We start from the raw sequence: 27006 nt of genomic DNA, 5'->3' as shown, positions 1-27006 counted from the left end.
ATGAATATATTTTAAATTAAGAAGTAGATATATAAATAGTATGTTATCAGCTGTATTCAGGCCTCATGTCTAACGTTTAATTTATTAACTATGTAATAAAATATGTTCAATTCACTAATTTTTTTTGCCAATACCTTACTTTCAGAAAAGACTGATATACGTTCAAACATGAATTTCGTCTACTCGATTTTTAAGCCCGGGTTCCGTGTTAACATTAAAGTTATCTGAGAGAAAAACAGAAAATAATGTGCCTTATTAAAAAAAATTTAATTGAATATATTTCAATAAAATACTAATTACTTGTTCTCGGTCATATTATAATATTTGAATGAAATTCTCTAGGTGAATCAATCAGCAAAGTAATGTATTGAACGATAGCAAATACTAAGGCGACGCAGGTGTCGTATCACTAATGCTACTGTGTGCTACTAAAGCCTTCCCAGTTGCAATGAACTGTCATGGTAATAACGGTTGCTCTGTAACACACACACACACACACACACACACACACAGCGTTGATGACTAAACGTGCAAACTTTGAAATATACATGTAAATAAAGTCAATACTCATCAAACATATTTGGTTTCCCAGAATCTCTGGCTAAAATAGGTCAATTATTATCATACATGTAATGAATTCTCAGAAACAGGCCTATTCTCATCAAATATGTAATAAATTCCCAAAATCTCTGGCTGAAATAATCTCGAAGAGAAAAAGATCAGCATTGTTTCTCATGCTGACTAAGTCTCTATGGTCGTAGTCTGTACGCATGCGCCATTTTAGAAGCCACGCTATAGCCTGACTATCATAATACTATTATTAGTATTGTTGGAAATAAAAAGTAACTATATTTTGAGCTTCAGCTATTGTCTCTCCACCCACTCCTTTCGATACAATTACAAATCCCTATGAATAAATACATTTTGTGCTTTAAGTGTTGTGTTTGCGCCTTGGTAAAATGGTGGAAGAAGAAGCAAATGACTGTCGCAGTGGCGAACTGAAGATGAACAAGTGAAATTGTGTCCAATTTTGCACAGAACCTTAACCGCACAGACCATAATTTGCATTACCCTCATTAATATAAAGTCTTCTAGTCAACCACTTTTCTTATAGACACTGAATATTTATTGACTGTCACTAAAGTTTCAACATCAGAAATTTCATTGCACATTTTAATGTTTTACAATTACTTTGAAAAATGCATGGCATTATGCGACAGTCTCTTTTTTCAGTCAAGATAACGGGAAATAATCAAATGTCTTAAAATCCAATACAATACAACAAGTGCCAGATAAAGGTTAAGCCTTTGCCTAATGATGTCAAATTAGATAAGTGTTATTTCTCCCTTCGTCTGTGTCCTTTAATTGATCCTGAGTAATCTGTTAAATTGCTGATATTATATATCAAGTCATATTACCATGTGTTATATACTGTAAAAGGCTCACGCAACCATGCGGATTTTATGTAACAAGATCTTTCGCCATGTATTAGGTATTACAAAAGGCTCACGAGATAGTGCTGATACAATATATCAAGTTCCCTTGCCATCTATTGGGTCTTATGAAAGGATCTTGTGACAATGGATGAACATATGCACATAGACAAAAACAGAAGGCAACACTCACTCCATCAAAGGGTGCAATAAACAGACATATTCCTATATCTTCCCCTCCCTTTTTCTTTCTTTCTATACCTCCTTCTCACCCTATCTATCTATCTGTATATATATATATATATATATATATATATATATATATATATATATATATATATATATATATATATATATACTTAGCCTTGATAATGTAAGGCAATCCATATGAAAATGTTAAAATCATTGTGCAGTCCACCTATCTATTGCAGACATATACAAGAGCTTTAATATTGAGGTCTTTCATGATTTAGAGGGATATGGTGAACATTACCAGCAGACGCACGACAGACAGACAGACGTTTAGACTGGCATGCCGATATAATAAATGTTACTTGTTCAAAAGGCATGAGATTTGGATATAGTACCTGATATTTGTTCAAAAGGCATGATATTTTAAAGTAGCCTCAAAGTAGATGACCTTGTACATACTCACTCTTGAGATTTATCCTACTACCCTTGAAAAGTAAATGGAATATTAATCCACTAGCTTATATTTCGTCATCCCAACCCATACAATTTAGGTCATTTTCTCTTGACTGCATGATATATGTATAGACTGTTATCGTATTACTGATTCGTTATAACTGGAAATCATACGGAAAACAATACTTATATGAAGCAAAGAAATCTATTTTTGTCCCACGGTAGGTGGACAAAATACTTTCCGTTCAACATATGTTCATAACTGTATTCTACTTAGAATCATTAAATCTGAGGGCTTACCATCACTGCACATCTGAGTCATCAGTGAGAAGGATTTCGTCTGAGGACGGTAGTATCACAGTTGTGTTAAGGTACGTAATATAACGAATAGATAATAAACAGTTCATTATGGTGAAGAGACAAAAGTTGACTCACTTTAGAAACGATGTTTGATATGTTTTCATACTGAGTTATATTTATATAATTCAATGTTAGGGCTTATATTCTTATTTTATCTTAAAGATTTAAAGGGTTACCAACCCCTGCACCCACCACAATTTCCCATTTAAAATATGAAAGTTTACAAAAGACTAACATACCCTCCACCACCACCCGAAACGAAAACAAGCAAACATATGATGGGATTGTCATTTGCCGTCATATGCGTGATCATTGTGCCAATAGTTGCCACTGCTCTCTCTCTCTCTCTCTCTCTCTGATTTGGCTAGACCGACAGTTTTCTTTACCTTGACCTGAAGCTATAAATATAGTGAATCAAGACATAAAACCTGTCAAGGGGCAAACGTTTTTACTGTATGTCAACGGTGCTGAAAAATAATAAAAATGATATTGTTAGGACCACTGAACTACCCAACAAATTACAGACACAAGTGAAGCGATTTTACAAACAATTGAATGATGAATACAGGACAATAATTAGTACTGAAGTTTACCTTCGTCAGTACAGTAATATACTTAAAGTATGAGCCTCTTGGCGGAGGATTTTTCCACACGAGTACAATTAAATAGAGAAAGTCCCAGAAATTTAAACTTCTGTTCTCAGAGTTTCTGAATCACTCATAATTTTTGTTAATACATGAATTACATAAATACCATTCAGTCCCTTGAAGACTGATATTCTGCATAAACATAGCAACTCTTGAGACCATGGACTACACATTAATTCCTTTTTGGTGCATTGAGTTTAGCTGAAAATACGTTCCAGAAATTAGGCAAAAGATGATGGATAGCAAAAAGCTTTTCATATTGTTTTAGATTGGGCAGATAGATAATATTTCACAAGTTTAACAAAACACAACAACTAAAGTTAGTGTTTACGTGTTTACGATTTTGAGAGGGAATAAAATGTAAAAATTAGTTGTCCTACAAGATAACATACAAGATAATATAAATGTTGATTTGTCCATTTCAAACATAAAACGGATATTTCAGCAACGTTTGGCAAGATTCAGATTTCAGCTTACATTAAATGATGATAACTAGGAGATAAACATCATCAATTCTAACAGCAGTACGGTTAAAACGATTCAGTTTGACAAAGGAACAAATTGTGTATTTGATGTGGAAAGATTTGCAAATTTGTATACAGCTTAACTGACAGAATCACACAAGATCAATCATTACTAATTCGGCAAACAACAGCGACAAAATTAACGGAAAGGAAATATCTATTTATAACAGCATATGGTGACCCAACATAAGGTGTAGTAGTTTTGAATAACTCTTACGAATCTCACAATTGTAAATAAAACTCATTCAATACTTTGAAGGATTGAAGAAACGTTAAATATTCCAGTTGTAGACAGAGGTTATGCTGACTTGCTGAGTAGGCCTAATGACAATTTATCAATCGCAACGTCCTCTTTTGATGTTTTGATATTGCTCTAAATGGCTGTAAAGGAACTGCATTTATGCTATATACTATGAGCCTAAACGCAGCGTTGCGCACACATATATCGATCAGTTGTGAAAGACATAAAAGGGGAACAATACAATGATTTCAAACAAAGGTTAACTGAATAATCCCCTACTAATTACATAAACAAGCGAGAAAAGGTTTCCATACAGAAGAGACTAAGTTAGCCACGTGGATCATCAGTGCCAGGAAGACATTGTTCACATGTAGGCATAAAAAGGACAATGGTGGAAGTAACGATATCTTAACAGTGACACGTTTTCTATAAATACACCTTGGCTGAGATAGTAAAAATATCTAAGTAAGATGACACATATTACGTCTTCATGGAAGTCTTTAAAGAGCTAAATCCCTGACAAGTTTTACAACAAGATCATTAAAGCCTTTTTGGAAAATATAAACATTAACTACTTTTTGCACATTTAGAAAACATATGTTGTGGACGGATTTAACACAACTCTGAGAGCAATAACGAGGAGGTATTTCACTTAAACTGAAAGGAAAAGATGGTCGACATTTTACCTTTAGGTATTTAAGGGATACAATTGCAGTGACCTCTCTCCAGTACAGATTACTTCATTTAAAGCGACTAAGAATGAGAAAAAGATCAAACATTTTGATAAGTCTATTTTATAGCTGATACATTTGGAACTCTTTAATTCAAAATTAAGGCAATATTTCCTAAGGTTACAAGTGAAATATTTAAAATCAATAATTTTGGATGATATTCTATTTTACAAACCGGAAGACATAAAGGAATAGAATATATAGGGCATATTTACAAAGAACAGTTATTTTTCACTGACACGGAAGATGATACTCACACAGTTGAATTTTTCGTGACCATAAACGGACAGCAAAAGTATTTGAAACGAAAAGCATGTGATGAATCATTAATAACAATAGAAATCAGCAGAAACCAAGGTTCCATTAAAATAAATGACATGTCACTGGTGCATACGTTCTAATGAAGTGACAGCAAAATCAAAAATCTTTAAGGTCTAGAAAGAAACTAATTTCTAAAATGTGATAGATGCTAAAATCAAGAGCGCATTAGGAAAGAAAGACACAGATACCATGAAACCAGAGGTAAAAATAAAAACAAATGGAAAGTGAATCCAAAATCGTTACAGTTGAATCGTGCCTTGATACAATGGATAGAGACTTATGTTCATCTACGTTACAAATATCCGTGCCAAATAAGCAGAACGTAGTGTTGATAAAAGCTAGATGAATATAAGGTTTGCTAAGAGTCTGAACGGGAAACTTCTCAATAACCAGGAGATCCATGTTGAGTTTACATGGATGTCAACGTGATACAAACGTTCACATGATATTAAAAAGAAAAAGCAGAAAGCTAAAAGGCTGAACAATAGTAGGATTCAATATCACGAAATGCTTAATATTCACCGCGTGAAAAATAGAAACGAATTTCAACAGCACAATCTATTATTTGATGCAAGGTAGTATGACTGAATTTTTAACAACTTAAACATTCGCTCTAAAAGAAAGTTGCTTCTTGGCAAAGTCTTTGATAACTACTTGTACGAAAGACATAACAAGGAAATCAAACATCTGAGACTGGACAAATCCAGCCATATCAACATCTTACAAGTCAATGCCAGGTATCTACTAGCAGATACGTACGTTTACGTGTTGCTTTTGCTAGTTTCTTAAGGTAAGTACAGTTAAAGACTTACAATAATCAAATTTTATCTCACATTTGCGTACATCATGCCACCATCAAACGTAAATATTGTAAATCTAATTGTTAAATATCTATGAAGTCAGTGCACAATCGACTATCTTGTAGCTGATGAAATTTAACCTAACAAATCTATAATCAATTGTTTAAATATATTGAAAATGTAAGGAACTATATTTGAAACTGCCCTCTTTTCTAAGAATGCCTTCTATCTCTAAACCCCAATTAATGACAGAACTTGCAAAGTATTCATTTCATTTCAAAGATTAGGTTTGGTTGGTATAATGATTTTAGGAAACTCAGAATATTACTTTTTCAGCTTCAGTGACAATAAACAAGGACTATTTTTTATGACGGTTATCATAATCTCGAAATGGATTTGAACAAGTCAAGGATTGAACGACCCGCAATGCAAACATCGAAGACGGCATTGAAACAAAATTCAAATATTTAAATAACTCCGCGTAAGAATAAAACACCAACTATTTTCAAAAACGCGTCCATTCATTAGTCACATATCTGAAATATCTCGATTTTGTCGACGCAGAAGTTGTCTCTAGATAAATATGAGATACATTTCTCAGTTATATTAATGAATTAATTTCCTTGTTTAACACTGAATAATATACAATTGAAAACTAGGTCAAGCAATTAAATAGGTCATAAATTCAACAATAACCGTATTAACAATCTAGCACAGTTAGTATAGAACTTTGCTTAAGTCTAGTTGAGACAGAGATTAATAACATTAAAGACTACTATTCAAGCCCTGTCAACATTATGGGGAAGAAAAGATGTCAGAAAGCAAGCTGTAACTTATGAAACGGTCCTTCTGAATTTTGTACAGACATCGAGAACATATATAAAATATGTCTTACAAACTATGACATTTTTCAATCGGAACTGGAACAGTTACTGAGAGAACTAGTATAATAAATTCTAAGAGCGAACAAGAGATTAATACAGTAATACTGAGTTTGGTGCAGTGATGACTGTCCGAATTGCATTAAAAGTCTGATTTTCCAGAGATAATCAAAATAATATAGGACATCAAAACTTCATAACTGTAAGGGAAATTATTATTAGATGTTTGAAAACAACTTACAATGTTTATATTATAAATTTTATTGATAAGGTTAAAACAATAGAAGATGTTTTTGCATTGACATTTATTACATTTTACAAGCTATGGTTGAACCATCTAAAACAGATACAGAATAATTGGTTGATTAAAAAGTGGTCAATAGCATTTGTAGGGTATATATAGAATTGACGAAATAGTCAAAAGGATGAAACGTTAAGATATTAACTGATTTATAGCAGAAGTTTACAACATACAGAGTTGTATCAAACCTCGAGCAGTTAAAATGACTCTTGTATTAGGTAGTGGCAATGATCAAGGTAAAACCGAGATAGCGAGAGACAAACAAAACTGCACTGGACACAGAAATGGGCATATTGGAGTATTTCGCTGGCTGTTATAATGGAACGTAGAACTAAAACTGACTGGACTATGTTCTTTACTTATATGCTTTTACTTATTGTCTTGAAGGTAGTCGTAATTTAAACGGTGCAGATTAGAAAGGCAAATGCTGAAAAACCAAGGGAACTTCAACTGAATAATTTGTATCAATACTGTGATGTTTACAAAAACCAACAAAAACCAACAGTAAAGTAATCCTACTTATAACCAATATTTGTTTTATTTTACTTGGGATAAATGTGAGTATATATATTTTATTTTAATTAAATGTAGAACTCCTAACACTGAGGAAAAAGTACCACAATGATTTAAATACCTCACTTAAACACATCATGTCATGTATACCACGAGCATCCGAAAAGCTAAACAAAGTTCACATATGGCAAATGTCAAATCTAACTCTTACTATAGAATTTGTATCGGGTAGTGACTTGGTTCTGATAGGTGACAGTGCATTCTGGAATAATTTTGATACAATGATGGTGAGAGAACTTCACAATCTAATACGAAAGCGATGCTTTTTTCGTGTTAAATGACTGCTACATTTTCATGGCATACTAAGATTTGTGGTTTAAGGTCTGGTTTGCGACAGAGGACTGAAGGTGGTACAATAATGCTAAAATTAGAATCTTGTGTTGCATAAGAAGCTATACAGTTTGTGATGTATAAAAAGACGTTAACAATACCACTTAATTTTCAGATACTGGTAGATCATTATCCGCTGTATTTGTATACTCTTTCACAGGATTTCCTCAAGCAAATTGATATCGCCAGATTAGTGATATCACTTTTAGGACGACGTTCTTTTCTATGCGTTTTATTAAGACTCGTATTTCAATATTTAGAGCTATTTCATTCTTCTTCTTCATATAATCTTACTCCTACACACACACACACACACACACACACACACCACACTTTCGTTATCGCCCTTCTTCGGTCTCATCAACACCATAGTGTGCAAATATGTAATCAATGAGGAGGCGTAATGAAAACGATGAGTAAAAGAAGAACTTCTAAAAACATAAAAATAGGCTTTAAATATTAAGTCTTTAAAATAGTTTTTCACATGAATCGTGCAAATCGTCAGTGATTGAAGTTACATGTTCTGTTCAATATTCAGTATCGCCCAAAGAATACCTCGTACACAATGAAAGACTGCAAAAGTTTGTAAGGAAAACTACTGATTAACATTTTTTTTTAATGTTCATGACAATTATACTAATTTGGTTTCAGAAGGCTTGGTCAAGGTCTAAACAAAACACAGCTACTAAAAATCAATTGTTTTCAATACATTGCGAAGCTTTTACGAAGCTCTTGACGAGAGGAAAAAGAAAGGGAATAATCTTGCAAGACCAACTGTTAGAGTTATGCATATTTGAAACATCAGTATGGATGATCGTACGAATAAACAATTCGTTATCAAAGAGTGTCTTTGATGAAAACAAAACACAGTACTGGTCGTATTGCAATGAAAAAAGTACCCCTCTCCGGAAAAATTCTTAACGAGACTAATTTTGTTCCAGACATAATAAATGAGAAATTAGAGTCCCTTTGAAGCAGAACACAATAAAGAAATTAAGATAAAGATAGACTAGACTTGACATTCCTTTTCAATACAATCTGCTGACATATTCATCATGTTCTTTATGTGTGGTGGCAACCAAAACGTTTGGCGTCATACCTAGTCAACACTATACAATTCATTTGGATGCCATACATATATTGATTGTCCGAGTCAATGTTTGTCTTGGTGATTATCATTATGACTTTGTAAGTAATTTGTTTACATTTCGAATTCGAAATTCCTTACATAGCGAATGTTCTGATTCTTCACTAAACTTTTTTTCTATCTTCATCCGTCTCGGATGAATATAGTTTTGATCTCAGTTCTCCAATTTCTCTAATTAGAACGCCAATTAGCTCACCTTTGAAAACTCAAGGTACCTTTGTATTTATTTAATGTGATACACCTAGAATAGTCATCAGCGTCATACAATTTGATGTTATCCCTTACCCGTTAAAGAGGTATTATATCACAACACGAATAAGTAAGGATCTTAAACCAGATAAGAGCTAAAATATGGGAAGCTCAATAAATAATGAGCCATGTTGACCAGATCAATGTTAATTATATATTTTTGGCATTTTTAAGAGGAATTCTGAACTGGACTAAAAAATGCGCTTGCATTTTTCCTCATAGTTATTTAGAAATAAGAGACTTGAATATGAATACTTCTCATCTGTTGATTTTTTGATCCATGAATGTGTCTACCACAAATAACTTCACGACTTGTGACCAGATATATGTCCTCTACCGTAGTTAGGAAAGGTAATCTTGATTCGTGATGGGAGCATTCGATCTAATATGAAACCCAGAACGTGCCCGACTTCTGATGCAATTTAGTTAAATAAAGTTGAATGTCCATGTGCTATTAGGAGGTCGATTATGAATTCGCAAAGTGGAATTGAAATTCAATGTACGTTTTTTAATGCCCATGTTTATCATGAGAGCAAGTAGCAATCGCAATAACACTCTTAGAAGCATCTACGCAATGGTGGGGCATACTTAAGTGTTGAGTTGATATTCTTTTTTGTTTTTGTCGACCTCTTATTATATATTATTTAAATATTAAAGCACATCTGTAACTGGGTTGTAAGAAAGGTTTGATGTTTGATAACTGGGTAATGCGGCACAGTGGAGTCTTGCGTGTCAGCTGCACACTTTGCAATTGTGCTGACGGTACAGTGTTGAAGAGGTTACAACCTTATTTTTCAGACTAAAATAACAAGATGCTAAACCCCAGCTAGACATCCACCTGTCTAAGAAGAGACTGAGCTGTTTGAACTTGTTTTTTTTTCATTTAGTATGATCTCAATGATTTCATCATCTTAAAATTTATTGTTGAGCTTTCAAACAGTCTGTTGTGAACTTCTGAATTCGTGTGAACATTTTCCAAATTAATTTCAATGCGGATCTTTTGATGGTTTTGAAGTTACTTTCTCTAGCGATTTGTCAAGTTTAGATTCATATTGATGCTATCTTACATTCATTTGTAACCCGATTTATAATACATATTAACATAAATCTGGATCAGAGCAAAGTAAACATGATAAATGACTTGAAAGTTGTGAAAAATGATAGGAAATGTAATTGATAAATTAAACAACATGAATTTCAAGGTTTGTTCAAAATAAAGACAGGATAAAGACATATCTGCCTTTAAAATTAATGTTTCAAAGCCATTAAATTACTGATACGTACTAGTGGGGGAAACAGATGACAAAATTCAAAATAAATGTTCGAATTACATTGAATGATATCTAGTCATGTTTCAGTTCATTTTGTAATCTGTCCAAGTTGTCGATTGAAAGAAATTTGGTAATTAATGATGTTGTTATCTAATTGACGCCATTTTACAATGTTTTGGAAGTATTTGCAAGTTTCTCCTTCGCTTTATAGATATGTTTGTCGAGCATGTTTGCCAACTCCTTTTCATATTTTGTTTTTTTTTTGGGGGGGGTAATTATTTGGATGTTCCATTGCAATAGACTATTCCTAAGGATACTTCTTATATGAGAAATGGGGTAAGTGCCATTTATTCATCTGTCTATCGTTTTCTGGTTTTGACGTGTGCACAAAACATGGCTAATGGTGATGAAGATCTTGAGACTATAACATAACGGATATAAAGATAACAATGTTAAATATGCACACAATATTAAATATATTTTGATCATACTCTAAATTTTTGCTAATTGTTTTCAAGAGCAAAGTTTAGAATATTTGTATGCATTAACATGACGTTTGAAAATCATGAATTGAGAGTTCAAGGAAATAATGAAAGAGGTACTTGATACGTGCAAAGGACGTAATTAATTGATCTGAATTGACTGCAGAATGAAATTTAAAACACTCAAATACGAAATCTTATGTTGGTAGGTTAGTTAAATACTGGATGTAAATTGATGGGCATGTTAAAGTATCTATTTTTTTTTATCTCCGTCGTTGAGACATTTACACATAATTATTTTCTAATGGTGTTGCCCAGATGTTCAACAATTCGTTTTATCCTTTCCTTTAAATAGTGCACATATTGTACGATTGATGGTTTTGGTGTTCTCGGTCGTGTGAAGTCTTGTACAATCATCTTTGCCGTATAGACAGAGATCTTCTTATAACACCTCCTTGTATATCCTTTCCTTGTACTTTTCCCAGTTTGCAAATTTCAGGATCACCTAAAATTATATACCTGATTTTAAACATATCCTTTGTTTTAAGAAGATAGCCGATTGCAAAAATTGTTTTGTATTCGTGTTTGATTAAATTAGATTTTAGGCCTTCCAAATATATCATTTGTCAAGAGACTAAATATTATGATCCATACTGCTGATCAATTTCGCTCATCGCTTGAATCAACTGGGATTATGTTTCGTGATCTGTGATGAGTAGCGCTGAATCCTACAATCAGATTTGGTAAATAGTTAACCCAGTGTATAGTTTTATTTTGAGTGAACTATTTAAATATTCTATCCTTTATGCTTCTATTAAACATTACAGCTGCAGATGATATTTGTCTGAGTAAGTTGAAAATTCCTTAACATTTGTGGAGTAAGATTCTGTTCTCATATCCAACATTTGTTTTTCAGACTTTATCTATTAACTATTTCTCTTAAAGCGTTGAACACATCATCTACCTATGTCGATTTTACCTTTTGAACCCTGTTACAACTCTATGATCTTACACTAAGTAACGAAAAGAGGCAATATTCGGTTTTGTAAAACTTAAATAATACAATTATCAAAATTATAAAATGACAATTTAAGAGGAACTTACAACAAAAGGAATTGAATCCAAAATAGTCGTAAAATGTTCTCTTCAAGTCCCTCAAAAAATCGAATGTTGCGAATAAATTTCAAATTCTCGAATGTACTGTTCTGCCAAGAGTTATGATGTTTGACAATGACATTGTCCAGACCTCCTTTGAATAATTTCACAATAGCCCGAGAATATTGTTTTTAGTCCAGTGAGTACTTTGTAATATCAATGAATAATCTAAGCAAATATTTTCTCTCAAAAAATGTCTTAACAAAAGATAAATACATCGGAAGACTGATGTTACAACATGAACGGAGGAATAAAAAATGAAAATTTTTCCAGCTCCACGCACACATAGAGGGTTAAAACGCATTTTGCTCCTACTAGCTACGTGACTTGTCGCAACTATCCCGCATCGAAAAAGAACCCACCCGACCTAATGCATCCAATGGGAAATAATTTAATTCTTCTAATATCTCGGTGTCCACAGCAGCCAAATGCCCCAAATATGTCAACAGGTTTCAATATTAATATTATTAGCCATGATCTTAAACATCTACGAAAATACCTATGTAGAGATCCTACGCAGTTTACACTCTTAATATCTTCAAATAGAATTTTATTCTTGTGTACTAAAGTTAGCTACCTACTATTGTGATTATAGATGATCATTACAATTTACAGTTTTAAAAAGAATCAAGAATTACACATAACAAAGATACAATCATCTACCAGGAGTTCCAAAAATATAGGTGTACATAATATCCCCAAAACGTTATCGAAAATAGGTTGATTACAATCAATTTTATTTACATCCATTTTGGTTCATTTTGCATACCTTGCATGTCCCACATGTCTGCATGCTGCTAGTAGTTTACGTGACTTACATAGGCGCTCTCTTGTATAGAAATCAGAAAATCTATATCTTCTCTATACATATTGCGGTGTATATATGTATATTGCTACGGCTCTATGGTTCTACACTAAGTAACAGATACGAGCGAAAACCTCTGATATTGTAAACACGTAAGTCAGACATGTGTAAAATACATGCAAAATAATATGAAAGAAAAGAAGAAACGGACTTTTCGTCTGCTCCTAAAAATCGTTTTCACTCAGTAAAGTGACACTCCCTTGGAGGAGCTCTTCTATAATTTTTCCTCATGCCCCGAAAAAAAAAATTCTAAAAAATATATATCACATTATTCGTCTATGTTTTGAGGTTGATACCCCAGTCTATAGATCTAGATTATCATATTCGGTCTGACTGTCCTTTGTTGATTTTTGTTTATGTCTACATCACATTCCTTGTCTAAACGTAATTCGAGACAAGCTAAGAGTATTATAGATTTCGACCTCGAATGGACATACTGGAATGTTAAAGTAGAAGAATTGGTTTCACGCAATAGCATCATTTTGCGAAAACAGACCTATTTTTTATTTTTGGAGGGGGATAAAATGTCAAAGATTAAATTCACCTGGACGAAAACATTATGTTTAAAATATTTTTACAAAGGACATATATTGCAAGCCAAATATAGGGACCAAACGTTCAGGATTGTATGTTGATATAGGACGAAAATGAGTTAAACTGACCCAAATAAAGCAATACCGCTTTCAGGGTCAAAGGACGAATGTCAAGGTCAACGACTTTTATTGACCTTGCCAGAGTTTGCGTAATGAGCTAATAGACAATAAACTGGCGTATATTGTAAGTTTCAAAGTACTTTTGTTAAACTCACATATAATTCCCATCACCACACAGGACTCCACTATCCCATTTCCTACCCAGATTTCGGGTACGGTGAAAACAAGGAATACTACACCTTTCTCACCCCCTCCATAACGTTACAATTAGAGATTATCCTAACAAGGTTTAATCATTTCCTTCCAGCGGCATTGGTATAGTATGCATGTTAGAAGCATGTGAAATAAACGTACACAATACCAGCGCGTGATTTCAACACGACATTATAGCAAATTAGAGAATTAATATTAGACAAAATTTGATTACCCTCAGCTAATATTAATGAAATCTATTGGATGTGCCTGTAATGTATACCTATATTGTGTGTTTACATTTTGTCTATGGTTATAATCTTTAAGGGTCATTTGAAAGGAACATATTACATAGTTAATCTTTGTCCATGATTGCAGATTATAATTAAAGTGAATGATTATTTGTTGAATTTTACAAAATTTGTTTTGGTTTAAAATTGTCTGTTACTTAATTTAAGAAATCTAACGTATACCTAGGAAACAAACAATTATGTGAACATTATTCTCTTATCAATATTTAATAAATCCGTTTTGCAGTAAATTCTATGTAAAAAGAAAAACATTCGTGTTAGGATATGGATAAAATTATGATTACGAGGAAATATTTATATATGGAAATAAACTGTTCTAAATTCCAAATAGTCGAAATAAATAATACATTAAAAGAAAGTCGCAATCGGTAGAAGTTTTCTATTGTTATTAACATTTTTGGTTAGTACATTAGTCAATTAATAAATAAAAATATCTCACTTCAAAGGAATAGTCAAAGCCGATAAAAGATTCTGTAATGCCAATATCTGTAATATGTACCAATGCAAAGTCGACTTTCACAATTTTCAGTAGGAATGTACTTATAAATCTAATGTTGTGTGCTTTTTTGTTTACATTTCAGCATGCATCTTATGTTTGAAGCATATCTCTTCATATCAAATACAATCTTTTACGAAACAGGGTGAAGGAAGATTGCTCACTCATCATCCTGAGTTCTGAAAGAAAACACCATAAAAGTTCTATATACAATGCCAACGTCAATGTCAAGTCAAGAAGAGAGTGTGCTCTTGTTGGAGAAGTCAAAAGAATTGGCAGTCGCCTTGATGCCTGTCATAATGTACGCCAGCTTCCTTATGATACTTGGTATGTTTGGAAACTCTATAGTTCTTTACTATTACGGACGAAAGACAAAGACAACACCTACGACTTGTTTTATTGTAGCTCTTGCGGCATTTGACCTTTTGAATTGTGTTTTGGGTATGCCCATGGAGCACGCGAATTTAATACTATATATCACCTTTGATAATGCCCCAAGTTGCAAAATTCTTAGGTTTGTAACTTTTTACACATCTATAGCTTCTGGTTTGACACTGATGATTATCGCTATCGACAGGTACAGGCGGATTTGTTGGCCTCATAGCAAGCAATTATCAGTACGCCAGGCCAGGATTATAAGCACTCTGTGTGCCTTTATCTCAGCTCTCGTGTCATGGCCTACATTAGAATTGTATGTAGTTGAACATGTCCGTGTCATTTACACCAATCCCATGAATGCAACACATCAATTGAACATAACAGGATACGATTGTAAAATTACAGCATCACCTCCATACACCCCGTACGTACTAGCCTTTCATGTATTTCAGTTCATCATCTTTACAGCTGTGACAGTTACCATTGCTGTTTTGTATGGTCTCATCGGCCGCCAAATATTTGAACTCAGGAGATATAGAAAAAGTCTCAAAATAAACAATACAAAACCACAGATAAATGTACAGCCCGTATATGTTACCTTATGTTCCTCTTCTTCGCTTCCGAATATTTATTCTACTGCTGAAACCAGTACCCAGATTGAGACAGACAAACAAGGTTCGCTTAAACTTGCAGATCCAGTAGACACATCCGTAGTGTCATTCGATGTTTTTACGAAAAATCGACTTGATGCGGAATGTAGGAGTCCTCCTGATAATGCGGATAGGATGAACAAATTATTTTCAAAAGATAGCGTGCACAACATTTTGCAATATAGAAAAGATACAAAAGAATCGAGAAATAACAGTGTTGCAATTTTGAACTTATCTCAGAAAAAGATCAAGGCCGTGAGAAATAGGAGAATGTCGTGGCCATATGAAACACTTCAAGGACATTCAGAATACTCAAGCAGCACCTTCCTAGAAGGCAGCGATACGGTACCTGGCGATAATTTAATTAATTCAATTTGGACGCTACGAGTAGGCCACCAAATTATGTTGCCTCGCTGTCAATCTGATTCTGATTGGTACCAGATTTCGGCCGAAATGCACGATGACTCCAAAGAAAGAGGATGTCATAAACGCCCGACCAAAGCATCAGAGAGAGAGTCAGTGCCATTTTCGAGGTTTATAAAAAGCAAGGAAGAAAAGCGAATAAACATAGACGACAGGAGTAACAAAGCAGGATGTCCACAGGCACACTCAAGATTTGGAAAGTTAGACAGAAGGTCTGTGAAATCAACCATCATCATGTTTATTGTGGCTCTCGTGTTTGTGATCAGTTTTCTACCATCCCTCTGCGTAGCTATTTGGGGTTTGTTCCAAGATGGATATGACGTAAATATTTTGACTAATGAACAACTGGTCGCCTTTAATTTTGGATATCTGTCTTACCTTATAAATTCTGCATCTAATCCGCTTATCTACGGCCTCTTTAATTCTGAATTCAGACAATTTCTATACAGAAGAATATGTTGCAAATGTTTCCAGAAGGAGATTCTCATTATGAAATAATCTTCTGTTTTGTTAGTAGATCTATCATGAATCGAAGAATTTATTGCATTGTAGCCAGTTTTTATTCAAATTTGTCTTTTTCATATTCGTTTCATGTGCATTCTTTGATAGTTTAAAGTGCTGTATATTAGTTATGTGAATTTAACCAAGTTATAATGTGTGTAATTTAATCACGACATGTATAATTTTGTAATAGTGTTTGCTCCTGTTCGCCCACTTGTTGGAGGTCATCAAGAAGATGAATTATGTTAAAAATTAGTCTAGTCATCGTAATTGAGGTAAGATGTACTAAAACATTATAGAACGTACTCAAACTTCAAAGTTCTTTTTTATACTGAAGACTGATGCTAAGACAGTGTAAAAAGGGAATATTTCATAGAAGAAAAGCATGTTTTAATTCAGGTTTTAAGTGTTAAAGACAAATTCTCCTGACTGCGTTAAGGAGATATAGGATGTGATTTATTAATATTATGCAGAGCTGTTAGTCTTACAAAGAACATCCCGAGCGGGAGAGTCTGGAATTCTGAACTTTGGACGTTCCAACAATGAGACTATCAATCAACCAATCTGCACAACCGTTACGGCAGGTGTATCTATCATTCTTTATACCTATTCACATAAACTGTCATGGTGAAAGGATGATATGTGGCGTTTGATTTTCAGGATGAATATCTCTCTTACATTAAGGCTGTAGGGAGAATTTGGCAGAATGTGGATATTATGCTCCTTTTGGAAGTCTGTCATGGAGGCGTATTTATGCGCCAGGGTGTTTTCATGGCGTAGATTGATACCTTGGGTTTAGGTACGCGGACAACTGATTCGGTGTTTCTCAATTTTATGGCAAACAGCGATATAGGCAGATTCAAACTTAGATACCGGGGCAACTGGGAATCTTGCACCGTATAATACTTCGCGTAAAGATCTATCCTGGCGCAGCTAATGAATTAATGCCCGTGACAATATATTATCTTTCACTGTGTATGACCTTCATCATCAATTGTTCCCTTCACAACAGCCACTTTCCGCTCATAATTCTTACATAGCGTAGGTTCGCAACCATCTTTAAACTGATAGAACCATCACAACATCGTAGCCTATGATTGAGAATTCTACCCGACATCGTGTTCCAGGTGGGCTTTGATATGAATCAGAGCGTATCTTAAGTGTGCCTAGAGTTTCCGTACGCTCCTTGCAAAGTAGCAGAATTATTCTGCTTCTCCAACATTTGTACGTCAATGTCATTTACGTATGTTAGGTGACACGTGTATATCTGTAGGTGATCGCTTGCTGCACGTGCAGCAGCTAATCAATTTATGGAAAGCTATTTTGTCTATCAATCATCATTTACTTTATTCACGGGTTCAATGAAAAACGATTTAAGAAAATGCTTAGAACATTTCAGATGATCTTTGTGTCAGAAACAGATTATTGTATATATGAAATCTATGGTGGATGAGCAGTTGTCGCGTGGAAAAATGTACTTTTCTTTAGTTTTTCTTTTTCATTCCTACCTGTTTGCATTTGTTTTGTGTACAGATATAAAAATAATACAAGCAGATTAAAATAAACTCTTTTATATATTTCACTTTCATGGAAATATGTTTGCTTGTGTTTGTGTCTTTGTGTAAGTTTGTTTGAAAGTAAATGGTCATGTTTCTATTTCTCAGATCAGCTTAGCTAAGATCAACACAGTTTACAATGATACTACTTAAGTGTATGACTAATGTTTTGAGGCTTTATTTAAAAATTTATAGGACACAAAGAGTCTATTAGACGGTGATGTGTATATTATAGACTTTTGTTGTAGATGTCTGGATTGTGTTGTAAAGCCTGCATTGGAACATAAAGAATATTAACACATGGACGAGTACAATAAAAATCCCTAATGTGAAGATTACTCTGTAATAGTCATATGACTGCACACCAACCTAATTCCAACAATGATTTTTGAAACATCCTTTATTTTCCATAGGCAGTAAAATTTGATGGCGATCGTTTTAATTATAGTGATTGTTTTATTTTTTTTGGTTCTAATTCTTCTTTGTTGATTTTGTCCTGTAATATTGGTTGTGGTGTGGCTGCTGTTGTTGTTCTCAATTTAGTTGTCAAACTCCTAATATGATCGTGCTTATTATCACTCTAATTTATCGTCCCACCCCGCCCAACTAACAACGTATAATACCTTCTTATGAAAAACATCTATTTTGCCTTAAGAAATGTCTTTAGTTATAATTCAGTTGCGTGTTTATTTTCCTTTATCTGGCAATCACTTCATATCAGTTTTAGAGCCCTCATTCAGAACATGAATACTACTTTAGGGTTTCTGTTCCGTAGCTATTTATAGAACAGGGATTCTCGACCAACAATGTAATAGCTGTGTTAAAATCAAAACATGTAATATAATCAATGGCAATCAAGTCCGAAAGAATCGAAAGTTTCCGGATGAATTTCAGATCATCCAATGTATATATCAGAATGTCATTGTCTAAACTCCTTCAAATAATTCACAATAGTTCCAGATTATTTTCCAGTACACTGATGACTATGCAATTCCATTGAATATTCCTAACAAATTTCCCTCTTCAACTTTCTAAACAAGAGTAAACACATCTGCAGACTGATTTTAATACGTGAAACAAGAATCCGAAATAGGAGTGAATTTGTTGCTCACTTTTCTCCTTATATACACCTTAAAGCATCTATAACGACTATATATATATATATATATATAGAGAGAGAGAGAGAGAGAGAGAGAGAGAGCAAAATACCCCACGTGACGGATCTTTCTCTCAATCTAATATTTCTAAATATCTCACGTGACACAAACAATCCATTGGAAAACGACTGAACTCTTTTTAAAACTCACTTGACCTAACCCAGCCAATTAAAAATTACCCCAAACTTTTTAATGGGTTCAATATATAGGTCGCAATTAAATACGTATTATTTTGTTTATAGAAAACCAGTAGAATTTTCAGTCATTAACAAAATTATGCACAATACAAGTATAGTCATGTACCAAAGTTACAAAAATATAGATATTTACAAAACCAAAAACACACTGTGTGTTCATATCGGATTAAGCTAACCATAGTGGATCCTTATACATGAAGAATAGACGGTCAGTAATAGGTTAGATTGACAGTGGTCCAGTATTGTTTATCCTGCACTGCCAAATCACAACTAACAAGGTTGATGTCTCACTTTTCAGGACTAGAGGTCCAAGTGTTATATTGATCGTCTTTGGACCCTCGTGCTCTGACCCTTCCCGCCCTCCACATATTCAATTACAAACGTTTTGATTTAAAGGTATTATAATCAGTTAATGTTTTCTTGGTAGGTTTTGAGTTTGACAACTATAAGATAGGTTTCTACGGAAGAGATTTTCCTGTTTTGGAGAGGCTGAACTCTTCTGGTTTGTGTTCATTTGCTTGTTGCAATGGCAAATGATTTGACTAACTTATTCATTTACTATGCTTGTTCAATCTGCTTGTGTAATATTTTCCACTTCAGATGATACGCCAGTTAGTGACATGTGTGTTCAATGGCCTCATGTTTCAAATTCGTCTGATATATTCAATTTACCAGTAACCAATGACCTCGACCTTGCATATATGCATCATTTTTCTCCAGAGTTATATTCTTTATTACTCGAGAATGCATACAGACTGTCTGCTTTCTCGCTCAGTGCTTGCAGTATGTTAATATACACAAGAGTAGTTTTAGATGTTGGTGCACAAGCAGTTTTCCACTTAATTTATGGAAAATTAAATTCAGCTCAACCTAATCATAGGTTTACGTTATGACCAATTGTTATGAATATATTAATTCCCTTAATTCTTCCTCTGTATCCCCAAATTGTCCCAAATCTTTGTTGACTCACTTATGTTACTTATGACAATTGATTATTCTGTGCAAAATATGTTAATGTGTATCAACACGAAAGGCAATTTAAAATATAAATTATACGATTACACTATCAAAGCTTACACTCCTATCAGACTGATAAGACAAGCGTTATGTGGTAAGTGCAATACCACTTTCCCTCCAATATAGACTGGCTGACTCACCCCAGGAACACTTCGGCAATTCGGTCTTGTCCTGTCTGTTCTCCTGTCGTCCCCCAACTACTCACAAAAGCAACACAAGATTGTAACAACGAGGATTATTTACAATATAATTATGAAAGCTTAAACTTGTTCGTCGCTATCTTCAATAGGAAGATACAATAATCAATCCCAATTAGTAGTCTCGTTTTACAGAATGGACGAATGGATGGTTTGAATGCTACTTAAGGAAAACATAAGAGACAATACGCACACAAATTATGATTCAATTAGATGATTATGAAGACTTAAAAACATGATTGCACAATAGTAAATTGAAAACTGCATTTAAACCATTCTTAAATAATATTGACTATTCTTAAAGTTCTTAAGATCACTTTATGTTCACTGATACTTCTGCACTGAATTATTATTCACCGAGCATATACACCCGACAAGGGCTTCTTCGCTGCATAGGTAAGCCATCCAATGGCTACTTAATAGTGTAGGTGCGCCCTCCAATGGCTTATCTGCTGTATGGTGAATTACAGAGTAGGCTCTCAAACCGGCCTTAACTCTCCGCTGTTGGAAGCGCCTACAAAGCGAAAATCGTTCTGAGTCATAATGTTACTGTGTACATCACCCTGTGTGACTGTTACACAGTGCCTTCGTGCTGTTTATACAAGTGCCCTCTTCAAGCCACGTCTACAAGAACTGATATCTTTTTACGCTAAATGAAAGCAATCCTAACATTTTATGAATGAGAGACAATGAAAATATGAATTATTTACGTTGCAGGTGATCTATACAGGTATATTACAACATAAAATCATAGTATATTGAACGTTCTTGAGTTGCATACTTGAATATGAGTTACAATCAATATATTTGATAAACATAATAGTCTGTAAGGTATAAATAATGACGTTTGCATAACAAATACCTACGTAATGAAACAGTCTATTGCAATGAGTTGTTATTAATGAAATAGAATCATCGAAACAACTCATATTCTACATCAACAAAGGAAAAGAAAAACAAAACAATAGTTACTTCCGTAAAGTACAAGTCCCAGGCGTACAAAACCCCATATCAATAACAATTTCTGCTCAGGAATAGTGATAATACGATTTTTGTCAGTATTGGTGTTCTGGCATTAAAGAACATTATTAGATCGGCACAATTTTAATGTAGGACCAACCAGGCATCATACGAACGTATTTAGTGAAAATCCTGCGCTAATATGACCGTTCATTTAAGTGGAGTAGTGAAATATTTTTCGAGCTAACCTCTGTAGCAGTCATAATGGCTGTCAGATTAGCTCCATTTCGATTTAGGATCAACTAGGCACCATAAGAGGTCTACCAGTGAAAACCCCAAGTTGATGTAACTCTCTATTCAGGAGGCGTAGCGATAACAGGAGTTTTAAAATGGCCGATGTGGTGGCCATATTGGAGGTCAGATGAGCATCTTTTATATTTGAGACCAACTAGAGAAATCTTGAAGTCAAAACACCGTATTGATCTGAAAATCCATTTTAACTTAAGTCAAATTGGACCGTGGGATGAAAGTGTTTGGAAAGTTTCATGGTAGTTTAAGAGGAGTCGCGTCAACAAACTTGTGATAACAAATGAATGGACGTGCGTCGGACGACGGACAAAAGACCATCCCATAAGATTCAGCGGTTTTTTCTAACTGGTGCTCTAAAATGTCATTCTTGGAAGAATTGATGTTCATAAACAATTGTCTGTCTCGCTTTAAACAATTTCTTTCAAATTTGTACTTTTTGTTTAGTTCTGGATATTGAACCATCATTCACAATATGCTATTGAGGAGCTCACAGCGAATGTGATTTCCATCAATATCACAGTGTCTGCATTCTCTGCATATTTATGTGAGAAAATGATAATATTTGTGGCATGCATTTTTGCTCTTGACATCATTGATTGTCTGAGTTAATTCAATTTTGCCTTCAGGTCAATGTATTGTCTGTATCCCAAACACTGCCTTCAGGTCAATGTATTGTCTGTATCCCAAACTCTGCCTTCAGGTCAATGTATTGGCTGTATCTCAAAAGTAGCCTTCAGATCAATGTATTATCTGTATCTCAAACTTTGCCTTCAAGCCAATGTATTATCTGTATCTCAAACTATGGATTCAGGCCAATGCACTGTCTGTATCTCATCAGAAAAATTTGGGGGACTGAAGTATTTTTATTATTCTGATTGATTTGAAACTCACCATATATTGCTTGGTTGAAATTAAAAACAATTACAGTAAGACTGACGGATCATCGTTTTATTTCAAACAGTGAAAGAATTATCTTCAAGCTTCAAATTTTATAACTTGGCTACGTTATAGTACAGCGAGTCACTAGATACATCAGAAGTACACAAAAACAGACATTATTTAAATTAATTGAGCGTGTGGCTATTACCTATTCACACCAAATGATTAAAATTCAAGTAATCACCTCTTTTTTTTTAAATATCACGTGTATTGTCCTAAATCCTTTTATAACGAGACAACAAATTTGAAATGAATTTTTTTCGCTATTAAAAAAATTTAAGTTGTAATATTTTCCACTAAAAATCTCCAACGATTAGCTTGCTAGTGTCAATTTCAATTTCGATAATCCACAAGCTTAGATTACTTGTCTAACAACTATATAGATAATACTGGAATATCTAACCAGCGAGGCATGATCCTTTACAGATCAGTAAGAGACAGCTAGTTATTAATTTAAGAAAAGAGAGAACTAATTCTATTTAGCCAACAAAATACGGAGAACATAAATACTAATGTTCCCATTCTTATGTTACATGTTTACGCTCAAATAATTTACCTTGTTTACAAAATTGACAGCTTCTGATAAAAATAAGCAGATGATCTTCATCAAGAACAAGGGACATTCAAGTGTAGCCCCAGTGTCTTTCAATTACCTGAAAATACAGTATTTCGTCTACTCGATCGAGGTTTTGTTTCAGATCATGAAGATTCCGTGTTATTTATTACCTCCCTATATTTACTTAACTTCGTGCAGTTACCTGTGGGAGAGAAGTCAGGCAGCCTATAAAGAGATATAACATATCGTGGAATAAAATGGAGGATGAAACATTAAACAATTATCGAACTGGACTGAGTAATGACCTGAAATCTTTCAACATGGATACTATTTAGGACGATATTGATAGATTTTGCTGGTGCATTATTATTGCACAGAAACAGTAAAACGACATCACGCTTACAATGCCCAAATTCAATTTTCACACCAGGCCATATTGGACAGTGTGTCTGTGTGTGTGTGTGTGTGTGTGATTTGGATTTTTAACGTAGCTTTAACAATTTTTCTGTCATATTGCACGATGTCTGCATTGTGGCAGTTTATGGTGATGTCTAGCACTGGGGCATCATGCCGCAGACATATAGCATGATGCCCCACCCAGGCACATTATCCTGACACCAGGCAGGCCCGTCCTAACACTAACCTCTTAATGCTGAGCGCCTAGCAAAGCAGCTGTAAAGTACTATTTTTATCAGTCTTTGGTATGACTCGGCCAGGGATCGAACCCACTACCTCCCGCATCCCAGATGGACGCTCTAACCACTAGGCCACATGAGCGGTAGCCATATTGGACAGAAAACCTAAAAGGCTTATAGGTTTGAAATACAAGCTAGATATATTTGGATGAAAGAGGGAACACCAAGCGATGGTGCATGTAATTCTTACATAGATAATAAAGTTAAGAAGAGAGATTTTAGTAACCTGCAAAACCAAGCATAGAAAAACATTTGGCGGCGTATATGAATCAATTGGCAAAGCTAACGAATGTGATGAAAGGTGTTTCTGGAGAGTCATCAGTGTTAAGAGAGGTAAAATTTGAATGCTTGTCAGGAAAAATCAATTGATTGAGGTTGTGTGCGTGGTGACGCTTGCATTGCAAATAACTTTACCAGAAATTGTGATGACATCCACATGCCAAACTTTAGCCACAGTTTTTGGATAACTTATTACAGTGGGGATTAAGTCAAACTCTGCAAGATTGTGCGTGACATATTGAGGCCTCAGAGAACACTGTCAGTGTAAGTGAAGTAAAATAAATCATTAACAGTCTAGCGCAATCCAAAGCATAGGGCTATCATCAAATTTACAATGAATATTTGATGTGTTGCAGAGATTACTGCAAAGAGATTCTGACAACTTTATTTACTCACTTGATTGATCAATTTTACATACCTGCAGAATGAGAAAAATGGTGTGTAATACCATTGCATAAAGGTAAAAGAAAATCAAAGCACTCCCTCGAAAGTAACTGGACCGTTACTTTGAGAAAATTATTTATTGACATTTAGTCATTTGGTTCAAAGATATTAATTCTAATACCTATAGCTCACAGCAACATGGTTGCTAAAATGTTTTAGGCTGCAGATCAATACATTATAACGTAAACATTGGTTCATGTGTTTTTACTACTTTTCTTGCTAAAAAGGTGCAGTAGATATCGTTTACCACAAAGAGTTACTTTTACATTATTTACGCTGGGATTACGAAGAAATATATTTTGATATCGTTAAATATTGATTGCATATTTACATTTATTGTGTGATTGACCTTTGTCCATAACTGAGGGTACGAGTTGGGACCTACCTGACTAATCTTTCCTTGTAAACACCATTTTTGCCTAGGATGTTTGATTATATTTTAATATAATTTTTACTTATTGGTAAATATGTATACATGGATTTGAGTTTTGGACATTTGTTTTTCCCCTAGGAATTCCTGGTAGAAATGATGTTTGTCATATTTTTTTATTAAGTTAAGAAATAATATCTGATTTTGTTGACAACTTAGGATATTCTGGAAATGAACTGTTGACCCTCATCCTGGTCTTAACATTCTGTCTTAGGATATTAATTTAAGGATAGTTATATCAGCTTTATTTATTCATATATTGATATCTGAAGTGGAAACGGTGTCGTAGTCGTATTCACTTTTAACTTGAAATAATTTATTCATTTAATTATTCATTGGAAATACAAAGTGCTCCTTAATACTTTCTGACCTTGATGCATTGACGATGTTTTGGATTTAACACCATTTCTCATCGCAAGATAGGCTATACATGACGGCCAATACAACTGGTGGAGGAACAACCCGGAAAACCCCTAGTAAGAACCAACTACTCACGGGAAGCTATTGGCAAGCATTCTCACATACCCACAATTACCAAGCCCGATAGAGGTGAAGCGACAGTGAACAGCAAAAGTGAGCGCGCTAGACCACTCGGCCTCGCGGAAACCAAATCTTTTATTTAAAGATAAAAGTACAAAATAAAAGAAAATACAAAATTGGGATAATCAAGATTAAAAGAAAATTTGAAGATAAAAGTACAAATTTTTTTTAAAAAATTGGGATGACACGCGAGTATCGAAATCTTGACCTCTTGCTTCGCAGCCGGGACACAAAGACAGATGCAGGTGTTCATCTATATGTTGACTACTGTTAGTCAAAGAACAGTGGATTTTGGAAGAAGATTTATTGGTTCTTTAGCTGTGAGATATCCAGCCTTGCTAATGATATTTCACTTCTGGCTACTTATCCTAACACTCTACAAAAGCAGACAGATATCGCATAAAAAGTGCAATAAAAAGTGGCTAGTTGGCTTAGCGCTACAAGGTCATACGTTGTTATGGTCGGTCCAAAAGACAAGAATTACATCAATATAAAATAGGATGCTGGATCAAATGTTGCAATGTTAAAGGTTGCCAACGGGTGTAATTAACGAAGAAAACTCCAAGTTATTTATCTGATATGCATTATACGTTGTCATCCAGAGCGGAGCTATGTTCTATAAATAGAAGTGTTTTTATTTCCAACTTCCGCCGGTAGTATAAAATTTAATGATGGATATTATGTAAGCATTTTGATTCTAATAATCTGTTTTATCACACAGACAACTGTGTTATGATAGTTGTACTACATGCCTCTTTACATTTATGTATGAACCAAAATTGAGCATGTCGCTTTTACATCCTATTAGCAAAGTTCTCCATATGAGACCAGACTGCTTTTTGCCTACATCTTTCATTATTTCTATATACAAGGAATTGTTTTTTTTTGCTGTGTATTTATTTTGATGATACTTACGGGATTGTATTCAAGTGATATATTATATTTAATGATTAAGTCATGTAATGTTCGGAAGAAAATGATGATGATGATGATGATGATGATGTTGATGATGATGATGATGATAACTCACTTTGAATGTGGAATGTGCTTCATGTAGATTTAGAAGGATCGTGTGAAGGCATGTGATGTCTGAATGTTGTTATTTAAAGTAAGTGGCAAAAATACAAATAGAACAATAAAAACTTTTGTGTGTGTTAACTGTTAATAAAA

At 34.1% G+C, this 27006-nt stretch overlaps 1 protein-coding gene across 1 annotated transcript; it reads left to right on the top strand.

The window, feature by feature from the left end:
* Window positions 1–2203: 2203 nt before the first annotated feature.
* Window positions 2204–18148, top strand: LOC149786338 (uncharacterized). Its single transcript, XM_089976749.1, has 2 exons — window positions 2204–2449; window positions 14753–18148. The coding sequence occupies exon 2, from the start codon at window positions 14821–14823 to the stop codon at window positions 16555–16557; it is 1737 nt and encodes a 578-aa protein (XP_089832875.1). The 5' UTR covers window positions 2204–2449; window positions 14753–14820; the 3' UTR covers window positions 16558–18148.
* Window positions 18149–27006: the final 8858 nt, after the last annotated feature.

The sequence above is a fragment of the Sinohyriopsis cumingii genome, chromosome 12 (genome assembly GCF_028554795.1).
Source record: "Sinohyriopsis cumingii isolate HCF-2022 chromosome 12, ASM2855479v2, whole genome shotgun sequence".
NCBI classification, from domain to species: Eukaryota; Metazoa; Mollusca; class Bivalvia; order Unionida; family Unionidae; genus Sinohyriopsis; species Sinohyriopsis cumingii.
Note: the sequence above shows the minus strand (reverse complement) of the source record. Positions and strands in the feature narration are given on the sequence as shown.

Bases quoted from the DNA above. Each gene is read 5' to 3' on its own strand.
- LOC149786338 (XM_089976749.1), top strand. From the start codon at position 14,821: ATGCCAACGTCAATGTCAAGTCAAGAAGAGAGTGTGCTCTTGTTGGAG.